We start from the raw sequence: 26,468 nt of genomic DNA on the forward strand, positions 1-26,468 counted from the left end.
CGGACAGCACAGGTCGGGGTCCTTCCTTGCTCTATGCATGCGGCATGTGAGTGTGGCTCTGGCTGCCTGATTACAAGGTATGTGATGATCGGCGCCATGTGTCTGTGACTACGCGAGTTATATGGACGTGTAGCCGGGTGGGTGATTGGTGTCTTCTTCGCTTTTTAAGTTTGTTACAAGGCTGTGCTGTCAGCATGGGGGGAGCGCTTGAGAACGTGTTAACATAGGACGAGGTTTATGAGTAGAGAAAAAGGTTCCCACGCCATCCTAGCCACGTTTAAAGGGGGTTTCTGTCCATTATCGTTAATCTTATATTAATAGGATCTGCCTCCCATGTTTGATTAGAGGGGGTCCAGCCCATGGGCAAATCCTGAATGAAGGGGTTGGGGCACGTCTTAAAGTGCAGCGCTCCCTTTGGTTTTCTACAAAATAGCGCCACTCCTGACGCTGTGGTGGAATTGCAGCGTTTTTGTTTTAGGCATTGGTGGGGGTCCCAGTGGTCAGACCCCCATCAAACACTTACAGCATGTCTAACTGAGACACGGTGTGTCCGAGAATTATAACTGGCGGTTTGAGAGCTGGATCTTTTTGGCCGATATTGGCGCAATATTTCGGAATGACTGGCCATTTAGTAAGTGCGGTGACCCCATTATTCTAGGCTGTTGTGAGAGCCCCCTAGTTCCATCACCGCACTGATGTAATGTTCAGAAGTCTCTAATAACAGTGCTGCGTGGTAATTTCTTCTAAGTGCATGTGTTGTTTTTTTAAAGCTGTTCTGCAGCAGATGGGGCAATATAGTCACCGATTGACTGACCGGAATCTTTAGCTTCTATCTACAAAAAGGTTCAGCAGCAGCTGAGCTGTGTATTATATATTTTTTGCTGCTCCAGTAGTGTATAAAACAGTACATCGCCTCAGCTGCTGCAGATCTTCTTTGGGAAGAGATTTATTCCAATCAATCAGTGATCTATAGCTAGCATGGGTGTTATACAGTGCATTGCCCAAGTTGCTGCAGAGCCTCTTTGAGAGGCAGTAAATTAAATGTGTATTCGTGGCATAGGTCATACGTTTCGGATTGGTAGTAGTTGGACACTGCTGCTGCAGGGCCTCTTTGAGAAGAGTTTGGGAAGATACTTGTCAGTCTGTGACCGTCACTCCATCCCCAAGATGTTCTGCAGCAGCTGGACCACATTTTAACCCCCAAGTTAAGAATATTACAAGACTCCTCGGCGGTTCCTGTTCTGTATCATTTATGATATCCAAAATGTAATGTCCTTCTAATTTGCAGACGAGCAGCGAGATGAAGATTAGACGTTTAACGTATTACGTAATCTGTGAAGTTACAACAATCTGTCATTTTTGTTGATCTCTTTTCACAATATATTTACTTATAATCCTCTTTATCATTTCTCAGGATCTTTAAATTTAGATTTTTATCTCCCCAGATTCTTTAATCACAATGCAGCGGAAGAAGATCGATAACCGTATTCGGGTGCTGATCGAGAATGGAGTGGCAGAGAAACACAGGAGTTTCTTTGTTATTGTGGGAGATCATGGGAAAGATCAGGTCAATTATATAATATAGTCACAAAATAGCAGAATGTCTATTCTATCGAGCACTAGGGGGCGCAACAGTCTACATATCCTAGACTTTCTCGCTCGTGCTCTTTCTCTATCACATTTTCTATCTCCTATCCATCTGTACGTAGTCTGCGCCCCCTAGTGTTTGTTAGAATAATAGCAGGCCACCAGTCCAGATTTATCCCTATTATTGCAGATATGTTCTGGGGCTATGTAATAACTTTTTATTTAATATGTCATTTAAGAACACTAAAGAGTTGCAAGACTCATGAGAAATGTATTGTTGTTTTTTTATTTACGACAGTTCTTTTGCTCGGCAAAATTCTATCCTTGGACGCTGATAACTGTCGTATATCTAAATGTAACAAGCCACACCCACCGAGCCCCAATAACACCCCCTATGTACATCTCTGTGTAGCCCCATGATACGGAGGTATCTTTCCCCCCGAAGCAATGCCAAGCTTGGAGTTTCTGTTTAAGGGAATTTCCAGTTTTATGTAACGATCAGAAAGTCCCAGAACAGCAATGATTATTAATCGTTCTAAAAAAAAAAGGATGATGACTTAAAACAAAGCCTCTGCTTGCGGTCAGTGAATGCAAACATCCCTGCTTGCATCAAGGGCTGAAAAAAAAAAAAAAGGTGTTGATCATGTGTTGTCCACACAGGTGCAGGGCTTGTTACAGTGTATCAGATCTGTCTTGATTATGTCAATTTATGGTGTATGTGCTCGCAGGTGGTCATTCTCCATCACATGCTCTCCAAATCAGCAGTGAAAGCTCGGCCGTCCGTCCTCTGGTGTTACAAGAAAGAATTAGGCTTCAGCAGGTAGGATATGGTCTATTGGGTTCTTGGGTTATGACGACACATCCGATGTGTGGAGTCAGACTCTCAACATTGTTACTTGTCCTGTAGTAACCGCAAGAAAAAAATGAGGAAGCTGCAGAAAAGAATTAAGAGCGGCTCGCTGAACATTAACGAGGACGACCCTTTCGAGCTTTTTATCGCTGCCACCAACATCCGTTATTGTTACTACAACGAGACCCATAAAATCCTGGGGAACACGTATGGCATGTGTGTCCTACAGGTGAGTGATCCTACATCCATGATGGCTGCCGCTAGAAATGTCATGGGAAGGCTGGAGATCTGTCTAGATTGTCTGTAGTGAATGGTCTGTCTCTTGCCTCCTTGCCAGGATTTTGAGGCTCTGACACCCAACTTGCTGGCCCGTACAGTTGAAACAGTGGAAGGAGGTGGAATAGTTGTTCTTCTGCTTCGCACCATGGCTTCCCTCAAGAAATTGTACACCATGACTATGGTATGTAAAACATCTGCTTCTGTCGTGTCTCTTGTACCTGGGTCTTGGTAATAACTAAGGAGGTAGAAAGCTGCCATTTTTAGCAGCTATGGCGCTATTGTTTAGTCACAGAGTCACCCACGCCTCAGAAATGCATAGACCCTGCTCTCTCCACCCATTTTCCTTTTTTTTTCCTTCGGTTTGGAGCCTAATTAGAGACCTATCAAGAATACGATTTCCCTCATCATATCAATCGTGGTATACCAACTAGAACAAACCCCTACAAATGTATACCACACAACCATATAGTAGAACCACACGTTGTAAATATACAAAATATCTTTATAAGTGCACTTAGCCTTGATATGTATTGTTTGTACTATCTGCAGTGGTGTTCAAGAATGCACAAAATCCAATAGATAGTTATACAGTGCGAACGTATATCACAACCTAGTATAGTAAGTGAAAGTCCCACAGAAAAATGCCTCTATTCCCAAGTGGGAAAAAAAATTTCGGGGGGAAAAACCCCACACAAGGCAAAATGTATATGTCATAAACAAGGGTTTCACAAGATAAGATACAAACCATCGGTACTTGATGAGATAAATTTAAATAATATGCCCTAATGACCCATAAAATGAAAGGCACCAGTAAACTGACCCATCAAATGTCAAAAAACGCAGCACCAAATAGGGTCGTCACGATACCAGAATTTGAATTTCGATACCAATACTTGGAGTATTATTGCAATACTCGATACCAAAACGATACTTTGCAACAAAAAACCTCCAAAAATATAAAGTCCTTCCATTTTCTGATGTGAGGAACAGGGTTGAACATTTTGAGCATTCATGTGCGTCACATTATAACCCCATCACGTACCTCACACATCAACACAATGTTGCCCATTACAACTGTGGGCGAGGTACTTGATGGGATCACTTACTATATTGAATATGATGGGCACCATTGGGTTAATGTGTGAGGGAAATGATGGGGTTAATTCACACGGCTGTGTTCGGTGCGTGAGATACAGACCGTATGTTGCCCGCTTTTCCAGGATCCAACATAGTTCAGAAAGCCGGGCTCCTAGCATCATAGTCATCCATGCTGCCGTGAGTGACTGCCTCCCCGCGGGAATACTGCCCTGTACTGAAAACACGATAATGGCCTGTTCACATCAGTGTTCGCTTTCCGTTCCTGGTTTCCGTCTGAGGTTTCCGTCGGGTGAGTCGGAAAGTGAAACTGAAACCACAGCTTCCGTTTCCGTCACCATTGATATCAATGGTGACGGAAACATTGCTAATGGTTTCCGTTCGTCACCATTCCGGCAGGTTTCCGTTTTAACGACGGAATCAATAGCGGAGTCGACTGCACTATTGATTCCGTCGGAAAACCGGAAACCATTAGCAATGTTTCCGTCACCATTGATATCAATGGTGACGGAAACGGAAGCTGTGGTTTCAGTTTCACTTTCCGCGGTGTTGTTCACCCGACAAAAACCTCAGACGGAACCCCGGAACGGAAAGCGAACGCTGATGTGAACAGGACCTTACACTACGGGACAGAATACTACCCAATATGGGGTAAAAAAAAAAAAAAAAGAATAAATTTTTGTGGTTTATTACCCAATATGGGGTGTAAAGAAGGGAAAGGTGTCTAACGTTCGCCAAGATGCGCCAACTCTATCAAACAGCGTGCGCTTTATTGAATAATCTTCTATGGTCGGAAGCCGCTAAATACTGAACGGTTCTTTCCTCTTGCAGGATGTTCACTCTCGGTACAGGACAGAGGCCCATCAAGATGTCGTCGGCCGCTTCAATGAAAGGTGCCCATGTTTCTGATTCTAGTTGTCTTATGTTACAGTAAAACTGCCCTTGTTGCCCATAGCAACCACTGACCGTGCAGCTTTCATTTTTCCAGAGCAGGTTAAGAAATGAAAGCCGAGTTCTGATTGGTTGCTATGGGCGACTAGGGCAGTTTTACTATTCGTTTTGCTAAATCTGCCCCAGTGTATGTCTTATATGTGCAGGGCCCGCCCGCAATGATCAGTGGCCTCCAAGGGCATTAAAGTGGTTTGTGGTTGACCCAGTTGTCTTATATATTGTAGTGTGTTAGCGTATGTTCACACAGGTTGGGTATTCTGCGTAAAAGCTCATAGCGTATCCGACCTAGAGCTTAGAAGAAATGCCGGCCGAAAGGCTTCACCTTTTGTGGTTCAGATTTTAGGCCAGAATCACCGCTTACGGAAAACAGCAGAAAAAAATTAATCCCTGACTTGTGTTGTCATAGCGACACGTACCTCTGGTCTCTGCACAGCCCGGCCTCCTATGATGACGCTACAGCCCATGTGACCGCGGCAGCAGTCACATGGGATGAAGTGTCATCCCTGAAGGCTGGGCTGCGCAGGGGACAAGGAGCCGTCACTATAGCAACGCCTGGGAAGAAGGTATAGATTTTTTTTTTCTTTTAAATTAACCCCTTCCCTCTTTGGCCACTTTTGACCTTCCTGACCGGGCCTCATTTTTCAAATCTGACATGTGTCACTTTATATGGTAATAACTCCGGAATGCTTTTACCTATCCAAGCGATTCTGAGATTTCTTTTCTCGTGACACATTGGACTTTATGTTACTGGCAAAATTTGCCCGATACATTCAGTATTTATTGTGAAAAACACCAAAATGTAGCGAAAAATTGCAAAAATTAACATTTTTCTCAATTTAAATGCATCTGCTTGTAAGACAGGCAGTTATACCACACAAAAATGTTGCTAACTAACATCCCCCATATGTCTACTTTAGATTGGCATCGTTTTTTGATCATCATTTTATTTTTCTAGGTCGTTACAAGGCTTAGAACTTTAGCAGCAATTTCTCACATTTTCAAGAAAATTTCAAAATGCTATTTTTACAGGGGCCAGTTCAGTTGTGAAGTGGCTTTGAGGTCCTTAGATATTAGAAACCGCCAATAAGTCACCCCATTTTAAAAACTGCACCCCTCAAAGTATTCAAAACAGCATTTAGAAAGTTTCTTAACCCTTTAGACATTGCGCAGGAATTAAGGCAAAGTAGAGGTGAAATTTACAAAGTTCATTATTTTTTTCCAGAAATTCATTTTGAATCCATTTTTTTTGTACCACAGAAGGTTTTACCCAAGAAATGCAACTCAATATTTATTGCCCAGGTTCTGCAGTTTTAGGAAATATCCCACATGTGGCCGTAGCGTGCTACTGGACTGAAGCAGCGGCCTCAGAAGCAAAGGGGCACTTAGTGGATTTTGGGCCTCCTTTTTATTAGAATATATTTTAGGCACCATGTCAGCTTTGAACAGGTCTAGTGGAACTAAAACAGTGGAAACCCCCCACAAGTGACCCCATTTGGGAAACTACACCCCTCGAAGAATTTATCTAGGGGTGTAGCAAGCATTTTGACCGGCCAGTTTTTTTGCAAAAATTTTTGGAACTAGGCCATGAAAATGAAAATCTACATTTTTTTCAAATAAAATGTAGGTTTAGCTAATTTTTTTTCATTTCCAAAAGAACTAAAGTAGAAAAAGCACCACAGCATTTGTAGAGCAATTTCTCCCGAGTAAAACAGTACCCCACATGTGGTAATAAACGGTTGTTTGGACACACGGCAGGGCTTAGAATGGAAAGTGCGCCATTTGGCTCTTGGAGCTCAAATTTAGCAGAAATGGTTTGCGGAGGCCATGTCACATTTGCAAAGCCCCTGAGGTGACAAAACAGTGGAAACCCCCAACAAGTGACCCCATTTTGGAAACTATACCCCTCGAGGAATTTATCTAGGGGTGTAGCAAGCATTTTGACCGGCCAGTTTTTTTGCAAAAATTTTTGGAACTAGGTCATGAAAATGATAATCTACATTTTTTCAAATAAAATGTAGGTTTAGCTAATTTTTTTTCATTTCCAAGAGAACTAAAGTAGAAAAAGCACCACAACATTTGTAGAGCAATTTCTCCCGAGTAAAACAATACCCCACATGTGGTAATAAACAGTTGTTTGGACACACGGCAGGGCTTAGAAGGGAAAGAGCGCCATTTGGCTCTTGGAGCTCAAATTTAGCAGGAATGGTTTGCGGAGGCCATGTCGCATTTGCAAAGCCCCAGAGGTGACAAAACAGTGGAAACCCCCAACAAGTGACCCCATTTTGGAAACTACACCCCATGAGGGAATTATCTAGGGGTAGAGTGAGCAGTTTTACCCCACAGGTTTTTTACAGAACTTATTGTAACTAGGCCGTAAAAATGAAAATCTACATTTTTTCAAAGAAAATGTAGGTTTAGGTATTTTTTTTTCATTTCCACAAGGACTAAAGGAGAAAAAGCACCACAACATTTGTAAAGCAACTTCTCCCGAGTAAAATAATACCCCACATGTGGTCACAAACATCTGTTTGGACACACGGTAGGGCTCAGAATGGAAGGAGCACCATTTGGATTTTGGAATGGTTTCTGGGTGTCATGTCATATTTGCTGAGCCCCTGTAGTACTAGTATAGTGGAAACACCCCAAAAGTGACACCATTTGGGAAACTGCACCCCCTGAGGAATCATCTAGGGGTATAGTGAAAATTTTGATCCCAAAGGTTTTTTGCTGAATTAATTAGAATTAAGCCATGAAAATGAAAAATATTTTTTTTTTCCAACAAGATGTAGTTTTAGATACACATTTTTCATTTTTACAAGGAATAGAGAAGAAAAAGCACCCCAACATTTGTAAAGTAATTTCTCCCGAGTACGGTAACACCCCATATGTGGTTATAATCGACTGTTTACATATATGGGAGCATTCAGAAGAAAAGGAGCGGTATTTATCTTTTGGAGCGTAGATTTTGCTGGAATGGGTTGCGGACGCCATGTTGCATTTGCAAAACCCCTGATGTACCAAACAAAAGTGACCCCGTTTTAGAAACTACACCCCTAAAGGCATTTATCAAGGGGTGTAGTGACAATTTAGACTCCACAGGTGTTTTTCAGAAATGAATACGCAGTGGATGGTGCAAAGTGAAAATTGCAATTTCTCCACTGATCTACCCATTCACCACACAAGATGTTGTGCCCCTGGAGAATGTTACCCCATAAATTGTTAAGCGGGTTCTCCCGGGCATGGTAATGCCTTACTTGTGGCCATAAATTGCTGTTTGGGCACACTGTAGGGCTAAGAAGGGAAAGACCGCCATTTTGAGCATGGATTTTGCTTGGTAATAGTTCTGTTTGGGGTTTTGCTGGTATTTCAGTTTATAATGTGGTGGCATATGTAATCTGTGCGGAGTATATCAGGGTATATGTAATCTGTGTGGAGTACATCAGGGTATATGTAATCTGTGCGGAGTACATCAGGGTATATGTAATCTGTGCGGAGTACATCAGGGTATATGTAATCTGTGCGGAGTACATCAGGGTATATGTAATCTGTGCGGAGTACATCAGGGTATATGTAATCTGTGCGGAGTACATCAGGGCATAATAAGAGGGTATAATAATTGGGTAAATAATACAATTATCCATAGGTGTGTGTTACGCTGTGAAGCGATCCGTTATGCGCAGGCCGGCGTCACACTGATAAACGCTTTTCTTTCTTATCCCCCTTCTGTAACGCTCTGCACCTTTTGGGGACATTTTCTCCTTCGTAGTTTGGGAAATATTGCTGGGAAAGTTTTGCGCTGGTATAATACGGGCACCCTCGCTTCCAGCGGATGTGCTATGTCCCTTCCCTTTCCTAGTTCCTAAATACTAGTGTCCTGAAACTGAAGGAATTTTCCCCTCCGACCTGCGCATTGAGATGTTTTTTCATCACCGCATTACTAGTGCCGTAACTTTTTTATTTTTCAGTTGATTGAGCGGTGTGCGGGCTTGTTTTTTGCGAGACGGGCTGTAGATTTTATTGGTACCATTTTAGAACACATACGACTTTTTATTTCATTTTTTGGTAAAGGAAATTACCAAAAACAAGCAATTCTGGAATAGTTTTTTATTGTTTTTTTTCTCTGCATCCACAGTGCGCCCTAGATTACATGTTAGCTTTATTCTCCGGGTCGATACGATTACGGCGATACCAAATTTATATAGTTTTTTTTATGTATTGCGGCTTTTGCACAATAAAATCACTTTTTTTATAAAATCATTTGTTTTCTCTGTCGACATTCTAAGACCCATAACTTTATTATTTTTGCGTGCACAAAGCGGTGTCAGGGATTATTTTTTGCGGGACGGATTGTCGTTTTTATTAGTACTATTTTGGAGTAAATGTGACTTTTTGATCACTTTTTATAGCATTTTTTGGAAGGAGATGTGACCTAAAAACAAAGATTCTGGCGCTGTTTTTCATGTTTTTTTTTTACCGCGTTCACCGTGCGGGATAAATTACATAATAGTTTTGTAGTTTGGGTCGTTACGGACACGGCGATACCAATTATGCATCGTTTTTTTTATTTTTACGGTTTTTCCCATAATAAAATACTTACTATGGGAAAAAAGTCAGTTTAGCTTTATTTTTATTTGAAATGTGTGTGTTTTTATTGTTTTACCACATTTTTATTTACTTTTTTTTACTTTTTTTACTTGTCCCACTAGGGGACATGAGGGCCTGATGCCCCGATCGCTACTCTAATACACTGCACTACATACGTAGTGCAGTGTATTAGCGCTGTCAGTTATTCACTGACAGCAAGCCTATGAGGACTCGCCGCAGGCGGGTCCTCATCGGCTCCCGTACAAGGCAGACTCGGACGCCATTTTCTGGCATCCGATTGCCACAGCAGCATCTGAGGGGTTAATCTGCCGGATCGGAGAGTAGCTCCGGTCCTGGCAGTTACAGGAGGGTGCCAGCTGTATAATACAGCTGTCACCCCGCGGTGATGGTGCCGGCTCTGCTTCTGAGCCCGCACCATCACTGCGCCGTATATATACGGCGCTTTGCGGGAACCACCTCCCGACAGCGCCGTATATATACGGCGTATGTCGGGAAGGGGTTAAATTCAGAAGAAAAAAGTGGTTTTGTTTTGGTTTTCAGATTTACGATATTTGCTGCAGTATCGCAGCTTTTCCACCGTAAAGATAGCAATATTTGCGAATTGTTGCCGCTTTTACCTCCCCATTGAACTCGATGGGGAGAACCTGCAACCAAATTTTTTTCTGGAACGTGTGGATGACATTTGTTAAAATCTAATCCACTTTGTGTGAACATACCCTTAAATGGTTTTTTCTTACTTAAAGAGGCTCTGTCACCAGATTTTGCAACCCCTATCTGCTATTGCAGCAGATCGGCGCTGCAATGTAGATTACAGTAACGTTTTTATTTTTAAAAAACAAGCATTTTTGGCCAAGTTATGACCATTTTTGTAGTTATGCAAATGAGGCTTGCAAAAGTCCAAGTGGGCGTGTTGAAAAGTAAAAGTCCAACTGGGCGTGTATTATGTGCGTACATCGGGGCGTTTTTAATACTTTTTCTAGCTGGGCGTTCTGACGAGAAGTATCATCCACTTCTCTTCAGAACGCCCAGCTTCTGCCTGATCACTGCTGTGACGTCACTCACAGGTCCTGCATCGTGTCAGACGAGCGAGGACACATCGACACCAGAGGCTACAGATGATTCTGCAGCATCGGCGTTTGCAGGTAAGTCGATGTAGCTACTTACCTGCAAACGCCGATGCTGCTGCAGAATCAACTGTAGCCTCTGGTGCCGACACGATGCAGGACCTGTGAGTGACGTCACAGCGTGATCTGGCAGAAGCTGGGCGTTCTGAAGAGAAGTGGATGATACTTCTCATCAGAACGCCCAGCTAGTAAAAGTAGTAAACACGCCCCGATGTACACACATAATACACGCCCAGTTGGACTTTTACTTTTAAACACACCCACTTGGACTTTTGCAAGCCTCATTTGCATAACTACATAAATGGTCATAACTTGGCCAAAAATGCTCGTTTTTTAAAAATAAAAACGTTACTGTAATCTACATTGCAGCGCCTATCTGCTGCAATAGCAGATAGGGGTTGCAAAATCTGGTGACAGAGCCTCTTTAAGAACTAAAAGGGGTTTCCATTTTGGACAATCACTTTTTGTTAGATGGTTCTCAAGGATAAGCCGATCACGTGCCATCCCGTACCTGGCAGTAAGTATTACATTTTTCTACAGCGCCACCAAAGGGGATGCAAAGCACTACACCGTTCGTATTGAAATCAGTGGATAATGTATGGTCACACAGAGTCCTCAAGCGTGAGACATTCTTTGCAACCTATGGCAAAAACGATGAAGAGATTGGCACATTTTTAAAATATTTGGTTTACATTTATGGCCTGAAAACCTGCCCTGATGATGGTCTGTTTATACGGGTGCAGGGCTTGTTGCAATGTATCTTGTGTGAACAACACACGATCAGCCTTTGAATGTGAAAAATAAATGTTTTCAGTCCCTGACAGCTAGCAGAGATATTGGAAGTGTTGAGGAATTGAAAGGGCTACTAGTTTTTTTTGGAGGAGTTTTGTAATTGGTTCTCTGCTCAGTCATTTGCTTTTGGTATAGTGAGATTAGTTATTTCTGGATTATTAGATGCCGGATTAAAAGAAGTTTGCTGAATGTGGGTTTGGCCACTATTGGTGCTTTGCATCTTTTGGCATTTTTATCTTTTTATAATAAAAAACAAATATCTGTTTGGCAAATCTCCCAGGTTCATCTTGTCTCTGGCCTCCTGTAAGAACTGCATGGTGATCGATGACCAACTGAATATCCTGCCCATCTCCAGCCACATCGCCAACATAAAGCCACTGCCACCAAAGACGCAGGTATTCGGAGACACCAGTCTGACTCCATTACCGCGCAGTCGCTAATTCATTGCTGGGATCGCTGTGTTTTCACCTGCTGATCGCCATCTTGATTCTTTCCAGGACGCAGAACTGACTCCTGAGAACCAGGAATTGCAGGAGGTGAAGCTCAGTCTACAGGACACACAACCCGTGGGGGTTCTGGTGGAGAACTGCAAAACGCTGGATCAGGTAAATCGGAACAGTTTTTTTGCACCGGATAGGTCATCAGTACATGATCTGTGAGGGTCCGACACCCGGACCCCGCACCGATCAGCTTATTCGGCTGTCTCCGGGCACCGGACGTTCATGCCGGAAGCAGATGGCTCCAGCCACGGAATAGCGGACAAGCTGCAGTATTCAAGTGAATAGCAGCAGAGCTGCAGCACGGCTGCTATACAGTATACAGAGCCAACTGCTTCCGGCTCCGTACATTGCATATTGTGCAATGACATCTGGTACCTGCGGGCAGCTCATCGGTGCTGGTCCGGGTGTCGGACCCGCACCAAGGGTATACTGGCGGATAGGTCATACGTTTTCCGGTAGTGGACATCCCCATTAACACGGAATCTGCTAGTCCAGAAAGTGTTTATCAAGCACAGAACTGCAATATAATGTGGATTTTAACAAAATTCCATGATGGCAGGTTGTGTGTTTGATAATACAGAATATTCCATAATCCATTGATGCCGGATTAAAGGAATTTTACTGTATATTGGTAAAGTTTACGTTTTTTAATCTGCATGTTTTTCTCTATATAATTCTGTAGGCCAAGGCCGTGTTGAAGTTTATTGAAGCTATATCCGAGAAGACTCTCCGCAGTACAGTTGCTTTAACCGCGGCTCGAGGTCGAGGAAAATCGGCTGCACTTGGTCTGGCAATAGCCGGAGCTGTGGCATTTGGGTATGCTCTATAGGGCCGCCATCAATAATAGCCCTGGTCTTTCATGTACATATGGCGGGGTTTGTTTTTTTGTCATCTTTAGATAAGTTTGGGAGATCTGGGGATGAGAAATGTACAAATCCGTGCTTTCTACACAATCGCGCTCCCTGATTTTGACATGAAGTTTTCTTCCTCTACTTTCAGGTATTCTAACATCTTTGTGACGTCTCCAAGTCCAGATAACCTGCACACCCTGTTTGAGTTTATATTTAAAGGTTTTGACTCGCTGCAGTATCAGGTGAGAGTCCACTGGGTCTAGATCATCAACTTGCAGCCATTTTTAATATGGTAAGGCTGGCCGTACACATTAGATGTATGTTGGCAGAACCCGGCAATTTCTGCGGGACCGACAGACCATCTAATGTATATTGTGGCGTCTCGACACCCCCCCCCCCCTCCCCACGGAAGATGTCGGAGGAGGGAAGGATTGTGTATGGGGGAGTCAGGAGGAGTAGCTGTCCGACGCCTATCTCGAGCGTAAGATGAGCTTAAAGGGGTTCACTGATGGTGTGTTACTAGGATATTCCATGAATATATAATCAGTGGGGGATTAACCATTGGAATCCCCAAGATCCCTAGAACGAAAGGCCCACAGCACATTGGTTCTGTCAGAGAAAATCCAAAGGGATGAAGCGACTTCATTCTCTAGTTCAGTGGTCAGACCCCCACCAATCAGACATTGGTGGCATGTCCTAGCAATATGCAGTCAATGACGATAGACAGAAACCCCCTTTAAGCCGTCTGGGCTTCAGAGGTAGATGGTATCCAGGAGCACAAATTCTTGTCTGTGCTTCCGGCATCTGCATAGCCATGAGTTCATAGGTGCAGACTGAGATCTCCTGAGATTTCCATATGTAAAGCTATAGGGGTTGTTCCATGATGCACGATGGTGACATTTCCTGATGTAGAGTGAGGCTGTTTGGGGTGCAGAGACACAAAGTGGCCCCTCTTTGGCTGTGGTGCAGCTGCAACGACGCCGAAAACCGCACTAAGATGCTGTTTTACCACAAATTGCACAATTTTCCAATATTTGTTAAACTGCAAGTTACCTGCAAAAAGTGTATGCATTACCGTGTGGACATTTAAAATCTCAAAACCGCACCCATATGCAGCCAGACAGGGGCCGCTGCATGTGTCTGTACCGTTATAGCAAGAACAATAATATGGAGTCTTTTTTTTTTTTTTTTTTTTTTAGTGTCTAGACTGCTGTAGTATTAGGAGGATGGATTCAGAGCCTAATTGTATTGCAGAACTTATAAACTTTTATTGTTCTTTGACATCACGGCTGTTATTCCCTTGTTGCAGGAGCACCTGGACTACGAGATCATCCAGTCCCTGAACCCAGAGTTTGAAAAAGCTGTTGTCCGTGTGAATGTCTTCAAGGAGCACAGACAGACTATACAGGTAAGATGTCCGCCTCTTAGCATGGCCATACACAGTAGAAGTATGTCGGCCAAACCCGACAATTTTGGCGAGACCGACCATCTAATGTGTATGGCACTGTCCCGACTCTCCCTTTATGGCCGGTGTCAGGGGAGATAAGTGTCCAACATGCCCGATCCTTTTGATTGCAAGGAGATAAGCCGCTGCCGGAAGAATCTGGTAACAGCTTTACTACTTCTTCCTTTTGAAAAACATACACACTCGGCTGAGCTGAGCCTGCGTCTGTATGGGGGAGTCGGGAGGGAATAGTTATCAGCCGAACGATCGTTTGGCCGACCGCTATTTGAAATGTAAGGCCAGCCTTAGAACCTGAATCGGGCAATACGTACAACTTTTGATCCTTCCCAGTCTGCTAATTCTGGATCTGGCTGCCATATTGTTACCATCCTTCCTTCCGACTCCATGTTTTCTTATGTATTTGTTTTCCTGCGTTGCAATACAGCAACAACCATTCTAACTTGGTTACAGGGGCTCTCCAGTTTTCTGTTTCCAATATGTCAGTGACTGATCTTATCAAAGGGTTCGCTCTTGCACCTCTTTCTGGGATCTGGACATCAATGGAGAGGTGACTGCACTTTCCTGTTCACTATATTGAAGTAAATTTGGGGTACCAGAATGTGAGGTTTCCATTTGGCGATCCAACCGGGACTAGTGGTGATCTGGTCTTACAAGCTGGATCCCACTGCTCAGGCTTTTTTTTTTTTCCATGTCAGATAGTCGAAACACTTCTAGATATTTTTATTTTATTTCTCACGTATTGGTCAATATGATGTCCCTTTTTAATCTTCGTTCTTTCACATGCAGTACATCCACCCGGCTGACGCCGTCAAGTTGGGACAAGCTGAGCTGGTGGTCATTGATGAAGCTGCTGCAATTCCTCTGCCTCTTGTCAAGAGCCTCCTGGGTCCCTACCTGGTGTTTATGGCGTCCACCATCAACGGGTGAGTTCATAGCAATTCAGACGAGTTCCTTGGTAAAGTAGCTTTTATATAGGATTTTCCCCTTTACATAAAAAGAACAATACTATTGTCGTAATACAACCATCTAATAGATCTCAAAACGTTATGTTCTAGGTATGAGGGAACCGGGCGCTCACTGTCCCTTAAACTGATACAGCAGCTCCGACAGCAGAGTGCCGAGAGTCAGGTCTCCATGATGGCTGAGAACAAATCTTCAAGCACCCAGCGGCTGGCCTCAGGTCTGTATAATATGTTGACATAGCAGGTGAATAGGAAAACTAAATGACAGTCCTAATCCGATTTATATGTTGTGTACTGAAATCAAAGTAGTCTAAAATCCACTTCCTGTATCTGCGATTCTCTCTCTCCCTATTCTTTACACTGCAGCTCATCTTGTTCAGATTGGCAAATTCACCACAAATAGAGAGTATGGGTAACTGGCGGATATATCCTGAGACAAATCGTGATCTGTAAGGGGAACTCACACATAGTATTTCTCACCACCACTTTTTGTCTTTCAGCTCGGACCCTTCATGAAGTTTCCCTGCAGGAATCTATACGTTACGCTCCTGGAGATGCAGTGGAGAAATGGCTGAATGAGCTGTTGTGTTTGGACTGTCTGAATATCAGCAGGATCATTTCCGGATGTCCATTGCCCGAGACATGTGACCTGTATCCTCCCTGTGTCATGTTGACAAGTCCCATAGTAGATGCCGGTCATTCAGATGCTGTATGTGGGCCCTGGAGAAATAGAATCACAATGGGCCCCCGTGTCTAACCTTGGCTTGGTAGGCATAGAGCGTGATGATCGTGAACCCTGGCACCAGCCCTGCTGCCTTCATTCATTATATTTGGTCTCGTTGGTCCGCTATAGTTATGGGGGTGTTGGAAGGAGTTGCATTTTGTTTGCCAGTCATAACAATGTAAATCTATGCAGATGCGCTGGATTTACTGCAGTTTTTTTACGTTGACTCCAATAAGTTTTCCCTCAATGTTAAAACTGCTCTGAAGCCATTTTACTAAGATTTTGCGGAAATCGTGGCATTTATTAACATGGAATTTTTAAATTTCAGTGTTTTCTGATGTAACTCTATTTAAAAAAAATCTTTTAAAAAAAAAAACCTGCCGCACTTGTTCCTAACATGGGCAACTGTGTTGGCAAAATCAGACGGGCTCTCCGTTACTTAGGCCTCATTCACACGGCAGGGTTTCCCGGCCGGGTGCCGGCCGTTCATAAATCGGCCGGCACCCGGCTGCATTAGGAATAATAGACCCCTGATGGGGCTATTCACACGACCGTTTTTTTGACGGCCGGGAAAACCGGCCGTCAAAAAATAGGACATGCCCTATCTTCAGTCTATGGGGCCGGGTAATACACGGCCATCACTGGGATGTGTCCCGAGTGATGGCCGGGTTTTCCGTGGCTTGCGCTCTATCTCCTCCTCCTCACAGCGCAGAGTGCATGTGAGGAGGAGGAGTTGATGCCATTCTGACGAATGGCATCGCTGTACACTGTGTGGCAGGGCCGGGGTGTACAGCAGGTGGAAGGGAGCGCTGCGCTGGCTCCCGTCCCCTGCTTGTTTTCCTGGCCCTGCGACACCTTCGATGGCGCCGCTAGTAGCAGCAGCTGCTGCTGCTGCAGCTGCTACTACTGTAGCGACGCCACTATAGCAGAGCGGGGAGGTATCTCCCCGCTCTGCTATGTGCTAGCCGCACTTTAGCTCCTTGAAGGAGCGGAATCCCCGTGTTTTCGGGGATTCCGCTCCTGGACAGAGCGCTTGATGTCTCTGTCCATATCTGGGCAGTGACATCAGGGGAAACTCCTGAAGCGGAATCCCCGAACACATGGGGATTCCCCTTCAGGAGTTGCCGCTGATGTCACTGTCCGGATCTGCCCGGCCCGGCACGGATGCAAAACTTAATGCAAACCGGCCGGGCAGAATGGCCGATTTTACAGGCCGGCACTCGGGCTCGGGCGCGACCCGTTCGTGTGAATCCCGCCTTAATGATTCTTTTTTTTTTTTTCGCCTCGTTTAAAAAAAAATAAAAAAATACATATGGTGGTTTCTCGTGCAGTGGGCCAGTATAAATTAACCCCACCGCCACCACCACGACTGACGTTAAACCTTGTAAGACTTTTCCACTAGATTTCCTTAATGTTCTGCAACAGATACTATGTAAACCGCGACACGCTGTTCTGCTACCACAAAGCATCAGAGTCGTTCCTGCAAAGATTAATGGCGCTGTATGTCGCGTCTCATTACAAGGTATGAACTGATAACCGATATATACCTGTGCATCGGGACCGAGGATATATCTAGAGTGATCTCCCATCTTGGAGGGAGGAGGGGGATACAATGTAAGCGATTTATCCTACGTCTCCGTTTTTTCCCTCTACAGAATTCACCTAATGACCTGCAGCTGTTGTCTGATGCCCCGGCTCATCACATGTTCTGCCTCCTTCCTCCAGTTCCTCCTACTCAGAATGCTTTACCTGAAGTCTTAGCTGTAATCCAGGTACTTAAGAGTTAATCATGGGTTTATAGGAAACAATTGCTGTTTGCGGTCACTGCATCACTATGACCACGGGCTGTCAGGGCATGCTGGGAGTTGTAGTTCCAGCACAGGTTGGAGATCGGTGCCCCACAAAGTGTTTTCTTAGAACATTCGTGTTACAACGTGCTGTTAATGAGTTTCTGTTTTACGATACGTCAGGTCTGTCTTGAAGGGGAGATTTCACAGCAGTCAATTATGAACAGTCTTTCCCGAGGAAAAAAGGCGTCTGGGGATCTCATTCCCTGGACTGTTTCAGAACAGGTAAGTTATTCACCAGGCTTAAGGGCTCATTCAGAGGAGCGTAAAACTCGTCCGTGTGCCGTGCCTGAAAACCACGCACAGCGCCCTGACCCATTGATTTCAATGCGGCCGTTCACACATGCAGGAGTTTTCACGCAGCGAGTGTCAGTTACGTGAAACTCGCTGCATGTCCTGTATTGGTGCGTTTTTCACGCACCTATGCGCCCATTGAAGTCATGCGGTACGTGATTTGCACATCAATTCGTTAGAAAAAAAAAGGTGCTTTGCATAACGCAGCACATACGGACCAGATTTACACGCGGTTTTCCCACGCATGAATCTGATACGCTCGTGTGAATGTAGCCTTCGATTTTAGACACTCCTCTTAATCCATCCAATGTCACTTAAAGGGCATTGTACAGTCATGGGGCAGTTTTTCATACTGATGACGTATCCACAGGACAGGTCATCAGTATATGATCAGTGGGGATCCAACACACGGGCCCCTCACTGACCAGCTTTTTCCGGCTGCCTCTGGGCGCCGGAAGTTATGCAGTAGTTTGTGCCGGAAGCAGATGGCTCCATACACTGTACAGCGGCCGTACTGCAGCTCTGCTCGTATTCAAGTGAATAGAAGCAGAGCTGCAGTAACCCAGTACGGCCACTATACAGTGTACGGAGCAATCTGCTTCCCGACACGACCACTGCATAACTTCCAGTGCCCGGAGGCAGCCAGAGCAGCTGATTGGTGCGGTGTCCTGTGGATAGATCATCAGTATTAAAAACCGCCCCCTGCCTGGACAACACCTTTTTAATGCGCAATTGTTTTCTCCACCAGTTCCAAGATCCTGATTTCGGCAGTTTATCTGGAGGAAGAATAGTGAGAATTGCCGTCCACCCAGACTACCAAGGGGTAACCATTTTTAATATTTCCAGCCTTTTATACAGGACACGAATTGTACGTGCTATTTTATAAGGACGGTGGGACACCTAAGAATCCAACTCCCAACATGCCGGCCTCCTCTCTGGGCAAGATACAGGGATGTGATTCGCTTCGTGTCTTCAAGAGTTCACTATTGTGTAAAAATGGTTTGTGTTCTTACATAGACAGCAATATTTCAGTAGTCTCTGGCACGTTTGTGATGCCAGGATGTTGGGTTTTCCAGACGATTGGGCTTCTCTGGTCGGCCCCTCTCTTCTCCCAGCTGTACAATATGGAACTTTCATTCAATCGGTGGGAGTCCTAGAGGTTGGCTCTCGCATATTAAAAACCTTTATGGCATATCCTGTAAAAGAATGTGTAGTGGTTGTAGCTCCTTTTTACTGGTAGAGAGCTCCAAATCCCCTGCATAGAGTGAAGTGATACAATTCTTGCTGCCTGCAGCCACCACCAGGGGGAGCTTACTGCATACTGATTTATACATTAAACTCAATATGGAAACAAAAACTGCGGAGCTCCCCCTAGTGGTGGCTGCAGACAGACAGAATTTTATTATTTTATTCTGTCAGTCATTTGTAGCTTTATCAAAAAAACGGAGCTCCAATTTCTGTGAAGATATTTTAAGAAATTAATCGGCACAAAATGTTGGACTGAAAAAGTTGGTCATTCACTCTGGCCATTCTTTGTTTTTAATAGATCCTACAATTGAATGTCATGTATAATATTGTGTGTATGTACCTGCAGATGGGTTACGGAGGCCGGGCCTTGCAGCTGCTACAAATGTATTACGAGGGACAGTTAGCTGGTCTGGAAGAAAATGCGAGCAATAAAGCTCAAGAGATCACGCCAATAAGCAGCGAGGTGAGAATCCTGTTGTCTGGTTATAAATAGCCATATTATAATAGGACGGTTGTAACTTTGGTATCTCCTCCTCAACTCAGGCCGTCAGCCTCCTAGAAGAGACGGTGACTCCTCGGAAGAACCTGCCTCCTCTCCTGCTCCGGCTGAGTGAGAGACCTGCTGAAAAGCTGGATTATCTTGGGGTATCCTATGGGTTGACTCCCAAACTTTTAAAGTGAGCACCCCACCCTATAGATCTATATAAACTGACGCATTCATAAGAGCAGGGATCTAAATGCTTTCTCTTGGCAGGTTCTGGAAGCGAGCCGGGTTCATTCCTGTGTACCTGCGACAAACGCCGGTAGGTTTCTCCACCAATACTTGCACATAACGAATACAGTGATCCATAGCCTTGCAGTCGCTTGTTGTGGGATCTCTTCATTTAATATATATATATATATGTATGTATGTGTGTGTGTGTGTGTGTGTAAACAGGGCAACAATCAGCCGATGAATGCGCAAACACTCATTCTTCTGCTGATCGTATCGTTTCAGCAGCCTAAAATAATAATGTTGTCGGCAGCACATCTTCCTGTGTAAACAACGACGCGCTTCGGACATGATACAAATGTATGGGGACGAGCGATCGGAATAACAAACCCTCGTCCCCATACATAGCTCCTTGTAAACGACCTGGGCAATTGCTCATCTCCCCCCTGTATGTGGGTGTTTATATTGGTGATAGGTTCCTGTTTCTCCCCTGGGGTCACTGAAGGCTGGACCGGGGGTGAGATGGCAGTCACAGGCTGGGATCCTCCCACTCTCGCTGCTTTCTTCCTCGTATCCCCTCTCCGACACAGAACCAGGAAGTAAAACTTTTCATCCTGATCCCCGACTTCAAACTAGTTCTGCACCCCGAATATTACACCTAGAGCTTTGAGCCTGGTTTCATTGCTATTATTTGAAAGCTAAGGCTGGGCTTTAATATTATACCAGACCTGGATTAAAATGATAATGTTCCGGCTGCCTGCCGTCTAGGGAGAGTGTAATAGTTTTGCTACATATCTACCACTAGGCTTAATGATAAAACTGTATGCAGTGAGCTCCCTCTAGTGGTGACTGCAGACAACCAGAATATTATCCTTTAATTCTATGGCTATACAGGGAATTTGTAGCTCTGCAAGTCCCATGTAAAGATTTATTACATTTGACCTAAGTCAGGATGTTCTTTAGATGTTCCTTAGTTTTACTTTCCTTCTCCCATCTTCAGAATCACCTCACAGGGGAACACTCCTGCATTATGCTGAAGAGCCTACAGGAGGAAGATGAATCCGAGCAAGAGCCATGGCTGACAGCGTTTTGGAAAGGTAAAGATTTCCCTCTGACTTGGGAAGTGGGGGGGGGGGGGGTGTGTGTGTGTATGTTCCAGGAATAGTTTATCCTGGAACATACACACCTTTAGTTTATAGGAGTTCCCAAACACTGTTCCTTGAGAATAAGGCCCTGTTCACACAGTTTTTTTTGCAGGAAGACTAATCTGGAATCTCAGGAATTTTGAGGCAGATTTTGACCTGCCTGCAATTTCCACTGCGTTTTTTTTTTAATCAGTGGCCATTGATGGCCATTGATCGCCTTCTCTGCCTCCCATTGATTTCAACGGGAGGTCAGAGGCGGAACCGCGGCAAAAAAGGGCATGCCGCTTTTTTTACCGCGAGCTGCTAAAAGCTGCAGCGGAACAAACGGAAATCAATGGGAGACGGATTCAGACGTTTTTTTGGCGCGGAATCCACGCCAAAATTACTCCGCGTGAACTGGGCCTAAAAGGCCAGTCACGGCTCGGAGGATTGATTTATAGTGGATATTTGTAGCAAAAACTCAGCTGTAAGTAGTATTAGGTCAAGAAGGATTTTACGCCTCTCAATGAAACCAAAATGTTTTTCATTCCCTGACAGCAAGCACAGATCTTGAAAATTTGACTAAATTGAAATGCTAAATCTATTAGAAAGTTGGAGAACTTCTCATTATACAATCATTAAAATTCCTTTACGGACTTTCCACCTTGTGCTGGTACTGACGTGATTCATGTCCAGTTCTCACTCTGTTTTCGTCTGCAGATTTTAGGAGACGTTTCCTGTCGCTCCTTTCTTATCAGTTCAGAAGTTTCTCGCCATCCGTTGCACTGAATGTCCTACAGAATAAAAACGTCCGGAAGGAATCTCAATGTCGTAAGTGTTTGTGCTGGTGCGGCCCGGTTACTGGTGTCTTCCCGGTGTCTGTGTCTCCTCTGACTCCTCTGTCCCCGGGTTTCCCCCGCAGTGATCACTCGCTCGGAGCTGGCGTCATCCTTTACCCCGTACGACCTGAAGCGCGTGGAGATGTACTCCCAGAACATGGTGGATTATCACCTCATCATGGATCTCATTCCCGCGATTTCTAAAATGTTCTTTTTACAAAAATACGGGGTCCTGAACCTGTCAGCTGCTCAGTCTGTAAGTCACCTCGTGTCTTATTTCTTGTAGTCCTGCATCGGAAATGGTTTATGATTCGCAAAACAGCCCTGTTGGTTGCCAATGAACCCGCCCCCGTACATGCGCTTTGTTGGCAGAGACTTTGTTTTGCTTAAATTTGGAAAAGGCCTTAAAGTGGTATTACGGTTTCATTAAATGCAATGTATTCATTTATCCAATCCTCATGATTTTCAAGATCTCTGCATGCTGTCATCCAATAGAGACCTGTATTGTTTACTTCCAGGGGATTAAAATATCTGTCTTAGTCGTGTGATGGAGACACAGGTGCATGGCTCGTTACAGTTAGGCTGGATTCACACGAGCACATTACGTCCGTAATGGACGGAACGTATTTCGGCCGCAAGTCCCGGAACGAACACACTCCAGGGAGCCGGGCTCCTAGCATCATAGTTATGTACGACGCTAGGAGTCCCTGCCTCGCTGCCGGACAACTGTCCCGTACTGTAATCATGTTTTCAGTACGGGACGGTAGTTCCACGGAGAGTCAGGGACTCCTAGCGTCCTACATAACTATGATGCTAGGAGCCCGGCTCCCTGCAGTGTGTTCGGTCCGGGACTTGCGGCCGAAATACGTTCCGTCCATTACGGATGTAATGTGCTCGTGTGAACCCAGCCTTACAGCACAGGTTTCAGAGTTGTGTCTTGTAGCGAGCCCTGCACCTATGTCCATCACATGACTGAAATAAACAGTGAAGGTTCCTATTGAATAATAGCAAGCAGAGATCTTGAACAATGACAAATTGATGTAATTATAACCAATTGTACAATGAATATGCATTATTTGCTGGAACTGGAAAATTCCTTTAATTCTGGTATTACGGCACTGCTTTATTTTGCTGGATTGTCCTGATATTTTTGCCCCTTTTTATTTTTAGGCTCTGCTTCTGGGCATTGGGCTGCAGCACAAGACAGTGGACCAGCTGGAGAAGGAGATAGAGCTGCCCAGCAGTCAACTCATGGGTCTTTTTAACCGTATCATGCGGAAAGTAGTCCAGGTAACTTTTCTTGAAGGATTGAATGTAGGTGCGTTTCCTAACTTAGATACCAGACACCCAAATATTGTAGTTAAAGGGGAAGTCCTGTCAAAATTAGGTCATAGATACAAGTTAGAATATTACATTTGTCTCGGACCACCACGGATTTCCAGGAAGGCTCTATAGAGCGATCAGACCTCTTTAGTCCCGCCTAGGGGTTTCTATTACTGGAAGGGCTTATTCGCACAAACCTATTTCTCGTCAGTGCGCGGTCCGTTTTAACAGACGGCCCGCTGAGCCATACAAGTCAATGGGGCTATTCACACATTTGCTTTTGCAAGGGAGCGTGTGTCTGTTGCCAAAAAATTGCAGCATGTTCTATTTTGGTGGACCAGGCTCACCCATTGAAGTCTATGGGTGCGTGGAAAAAAAACGGACAGCAGGAGAAAGTCATTTGTATTCTATCCGTTTTTCATGGATCGGTTTCTAAAGAAGTGCAGCCGATAAAGTGAAACAGAAAGTGCTTGCAGAGGAGAAAAATATACAAGAAAGACTGTCTATTTTTTGCGGACGCATATCGCACACCCTCATGATGAAGACCAAAGTCCGACAAACTTCTAGGCAGACTGCCATCGATTTGAATGGCTCTTTGTTTAGAATGTGTTCGTTTCCCCAATAACCAAAATCTCTGAGTAATATCAAAGGGGCTTGATCGATCTTCATCTTCTCAAATTTTCCATGTCATCCCAAAAGACTAGATTTCCTCCTTTTTAAAGGGGGTCTCTAAAGCATTTATTGCCTAACCTTCACATGGCCAATCGATATGTTAATAACAACAATGGTCTTGTCATTAGTCCATGTTCCTTACACACGAGCCACTTGTTACGTAACATCTTATGGGCCTTCCTCTAGTTATTCAATAGGATCCAGGAGCGGGCTGTGGAGGAGGAGATGGTGACCACTAAGGAAATTGTTATGGAGCCCACCTTAAAGTCCTTGAATGAGGATTTGGTAAGTTTCCCCCTTTGAGGGACACCAGGACCCTCCAGTAATGTGGTTTTTGTTATTTTTTTTAATCCTATTGTTTGGCTCTAGGAAGAGGCGGCTAAGGAATTCCAGCAGAAGCACCAGGAGGAAGTGGAGATGTTAAAAGGAGTGAATCTGTCACAGTGAGTGCTGTGTATGGTCATTGACAATTTGTTTGGTTGTAATGATTTTTTTATTTTTTTAGATTTTATTAACTCACATGCAAACTACATAGACAAATACAGAATGTAAGAAGCCCCCTACCCACCCCATGCCCGTCCCCCGGGGTATAGGCAGCGGTAACAATTGGCTACAGAACATTGTTAATTTAAAATTTGGGTAAAATGTGAAACCATTGTCTTACTATTCAGATATGTCATCCGAGGAGAAGACGAGGAGTGGAACGATGTCCTGAAGACCGGTCAGAATGCCTCTATTGTCAGTGTGAAGAGGTGCGTCACTCGAGTGTTTAAAGTATATTGGTATATTTCGTTTTAGACTAGTTCACACTTGTGAGTAGAGATGAGCACGTTTTTCTTGTCCAATTTGATCAACACCAATTTGAAAATCAATTTTGCCGGCCGGTAAATGAAGAAAAAAAAAAATTTCAACTTGGCCTAGCAAAGGTTAGCAACTTGAGATGGGAGCCTCAATTTAATAGAATCGGAAAATATCTAAATTGCTTTGGTAGGGCAATTCATTTTTCTACAATATATCTTTACAGCAATCAGAGCTCTAAATCCCATTAGCTATAGTTATGATAAAATCCTGTCTGCAGCCTCCACTAGAGGGAGCTCACTACATATTGTGTATACATTACTCAGTTTAGCATGCAGGAAGCGCCCTCTAGTGGCAATTGTTCTCATCAGTTTCTTACTTGCATTTTTGACGCTGAGTTTCTGGTTTCCTTTTTAGTGGCCAGAAGCGAAAACTGGAGCAGCCAGGGAGAAGTGGAGCGAAGCTGCAAAGGATGCCCAAGAGAAACCAAGACAAGAAGCAGAAATTTAGGAAATGAGATGTGAACTGTGCACCTGCCTTGACCTTGAGAAAAGTCAGTCAGGAACGTATCTGTATCTATACTCCATGGTGATGTTGTATATTGTAAATGTAATCCTGCATCGGGCACAGCAGTGTATATATGGGCCGTGATATGAAGTGGGAGTGATACGCTATTATATATTATGTATAATACATGTATGACTGTAGAAATAGACGGCCATTTTTATGGAAAAAAGACTGGGCCTTATCGTTAATGTGTAAAAACCAGCAAGTCATATTCTGATTACTAAACACAGGAAGGATATTTACAGTTTACATATAGAATTCTACATAAGGCAGTCACTTTGTAAAAACATTACTTATATTTTACGGATGATAAATTACAGCTTGTATTTAACTCCAGAGCTGCATTTACAATTCTGCTGTCTTCACAGCTTAAATCTTTCCGCATTCCCTGCTGGTTATTGTCTGCATAGAACTCACTCTGGTGATTTGCATTCTGGGAAGTGTCAGATCAGGCACTGTACAGTAATCTGATCGAAGAGAAACAAAGTGCTCCCTGTATTACAGGAGCTAAGCGGTTAGGTATGTGCTTGTTGACTGTTTCCAGTTACATCCAGCAGAATTGTGAATGCAGCTCTGGAGTGCAATACAGCCTCTAACTCTGGATCACTACCGTATTTGTTATGCATTAAGTGACAACTTTTTACGTAGGTAATATCAATATATAAACCGTAAAATGGTCAAAAGTGGCGGTACATGTGTCGCTCTCACAGAACAGTCTTGGTCTGAAACAGGTTTTGCACATCCCCCTGGGTTTCGTGTTGGAATACGATCTGCAGACTTGTATGAAGTACTTAGGAATTACTGCGAGATTCCAATAGCCCAGCATTCAAGGTGACACAAGATGCCGGGGTATTGGATTTTCTGGACTATCAGGCACCCCAAAAATGCCAGATTATTGGAGTTTTGCCTCACATGGATTTTCCCCTTGAAGTTCACTATGCAAGAAGGGTTACATGATTTTATTTTGTACATCTACGTGCGATACCTAAAAAAAAGAAATAAAAAACTTTGTCTAAAGAATTTTATTTTTTTTGTACTTTGTCATCGCTATTAAACGGACTACATAGTAAAATGTTATTTTGTAAACGTATATCTTTTCTTTATATACTTTTTTTTTTTTCCTATTGAATTTGTACTCGTATTGCTTTTGTTCATAGGCACGTGAATTGCTGGACACCACATTGGGGTCACTGTAGACGTTAATGTGGCAACGAGTCCTAGTGCCAGTCACATGGCAAACTTATTTGTGCCATGTGCAC

General features: G+C 44.0%; 1 protein-coding gene across 2 annotated transcripts; it reads left to right on the top strand.

Annotated features, from left to right (window-relative positions):
• NAT10 (N-acetyltransferase 10) lies at positions 1 to 26,229 on the top strand. 2 transcript variants are annotated; one of them, XM_075838001.1, is made up of 29 exons: positions 1 to 77; positions 1,446 to 1,567; positions 2,316 to 2,407; positions 2,495 to 2,666; positions 2,775 to 2,897; positions 4,643 to 4,704; positions 11,564 to 11,678; positions 11,781 to 11,888; positions 12,466 to 12,599; positions 12,783 to 12,876; positions 13,944 to 14,042; positions 14,886 to 15,022; positions 15,155 to 15,279; positions 15,562 to 15,712; positions 17,211 to 17,307; positions 17,441 to 17,557; positions 17,756 to 17,857; positions 18,675 to 18,749; positions 19,521 to 19,637; positions 19,718 to 19,851; positions 19,929 to 19,977; positions 20,887 to 20,983; positions 21,731 to 21,841; positions 21,933 to 22,105; positions 23,020 to 23,139; positions 24,031 to 24,129; positions 24,214 to 24,287; positions 24,516 to 24,596; positions 25,060 to 26,229. In XM_075838001.1, exons 2-29 carry the CDS (start codon positions 1,460 to 1,462, stop codon positions 25,157 to 25,159), a joined length of 3,066 nt encoding a protein of 1,021 aa, XP_075694116.1. In that variant the 5' UTR covers positions 1 to 77; positions 1,446 to 1,459; the 3' UTR covers positions 25,160 to 26,229. The 2 variants fall into 2 exon arrangements, with proteins under 2 accessions (XP_075694116.1, XP_075694115.1); XM_075838000.1 differs by having other exon boundaries at positions 72 to 137.
• The last annotated feature ends 239 nt before the right edge of the window (positions 26,230 to 26,468 follow it).

The sequence above is a fragment of the Rhinoderma darwinii genome, chromosome 9 (genome assembly GCF_050947455.1).
Source record: "Rhinoderma darwinii isolate aRhiDar2 chromosome 9, aRhiDar2.hap1, whole genome shotgun sequence".
Taxonomy (NCBI): Eukaryota; Metazoa; Chordata; class Amphibia; order Anura; family Rhinodermatidae; genus Rhinoderma; species Rhinoderma darwinii.

Bases quoted from the DNA above. Each gene is read 5' to 3' on its own strand.
- NAT10 (XM_075838001.1), top strand. From the start codon at position 1,460: ATGCAGCGGAAGAAGATCGATAACCGTATTCGGGTGCTGATCGAGAAT. The intron at 12,877-13,943 runs GTGAGAGTCCAC...CCCTTGTTGCAG, and splicing joins TTGACTCGCTGCAGTATCAG to GAGCACCTGGACTACGAGAT. The intron at 19,638-19,717 runs GTGAGAATCCTG...TCCTCAACTCAG, and splicing joins TCACGCCAATAAGCAGCGAG to GCCGTCAGCCTCCTAGAAGA.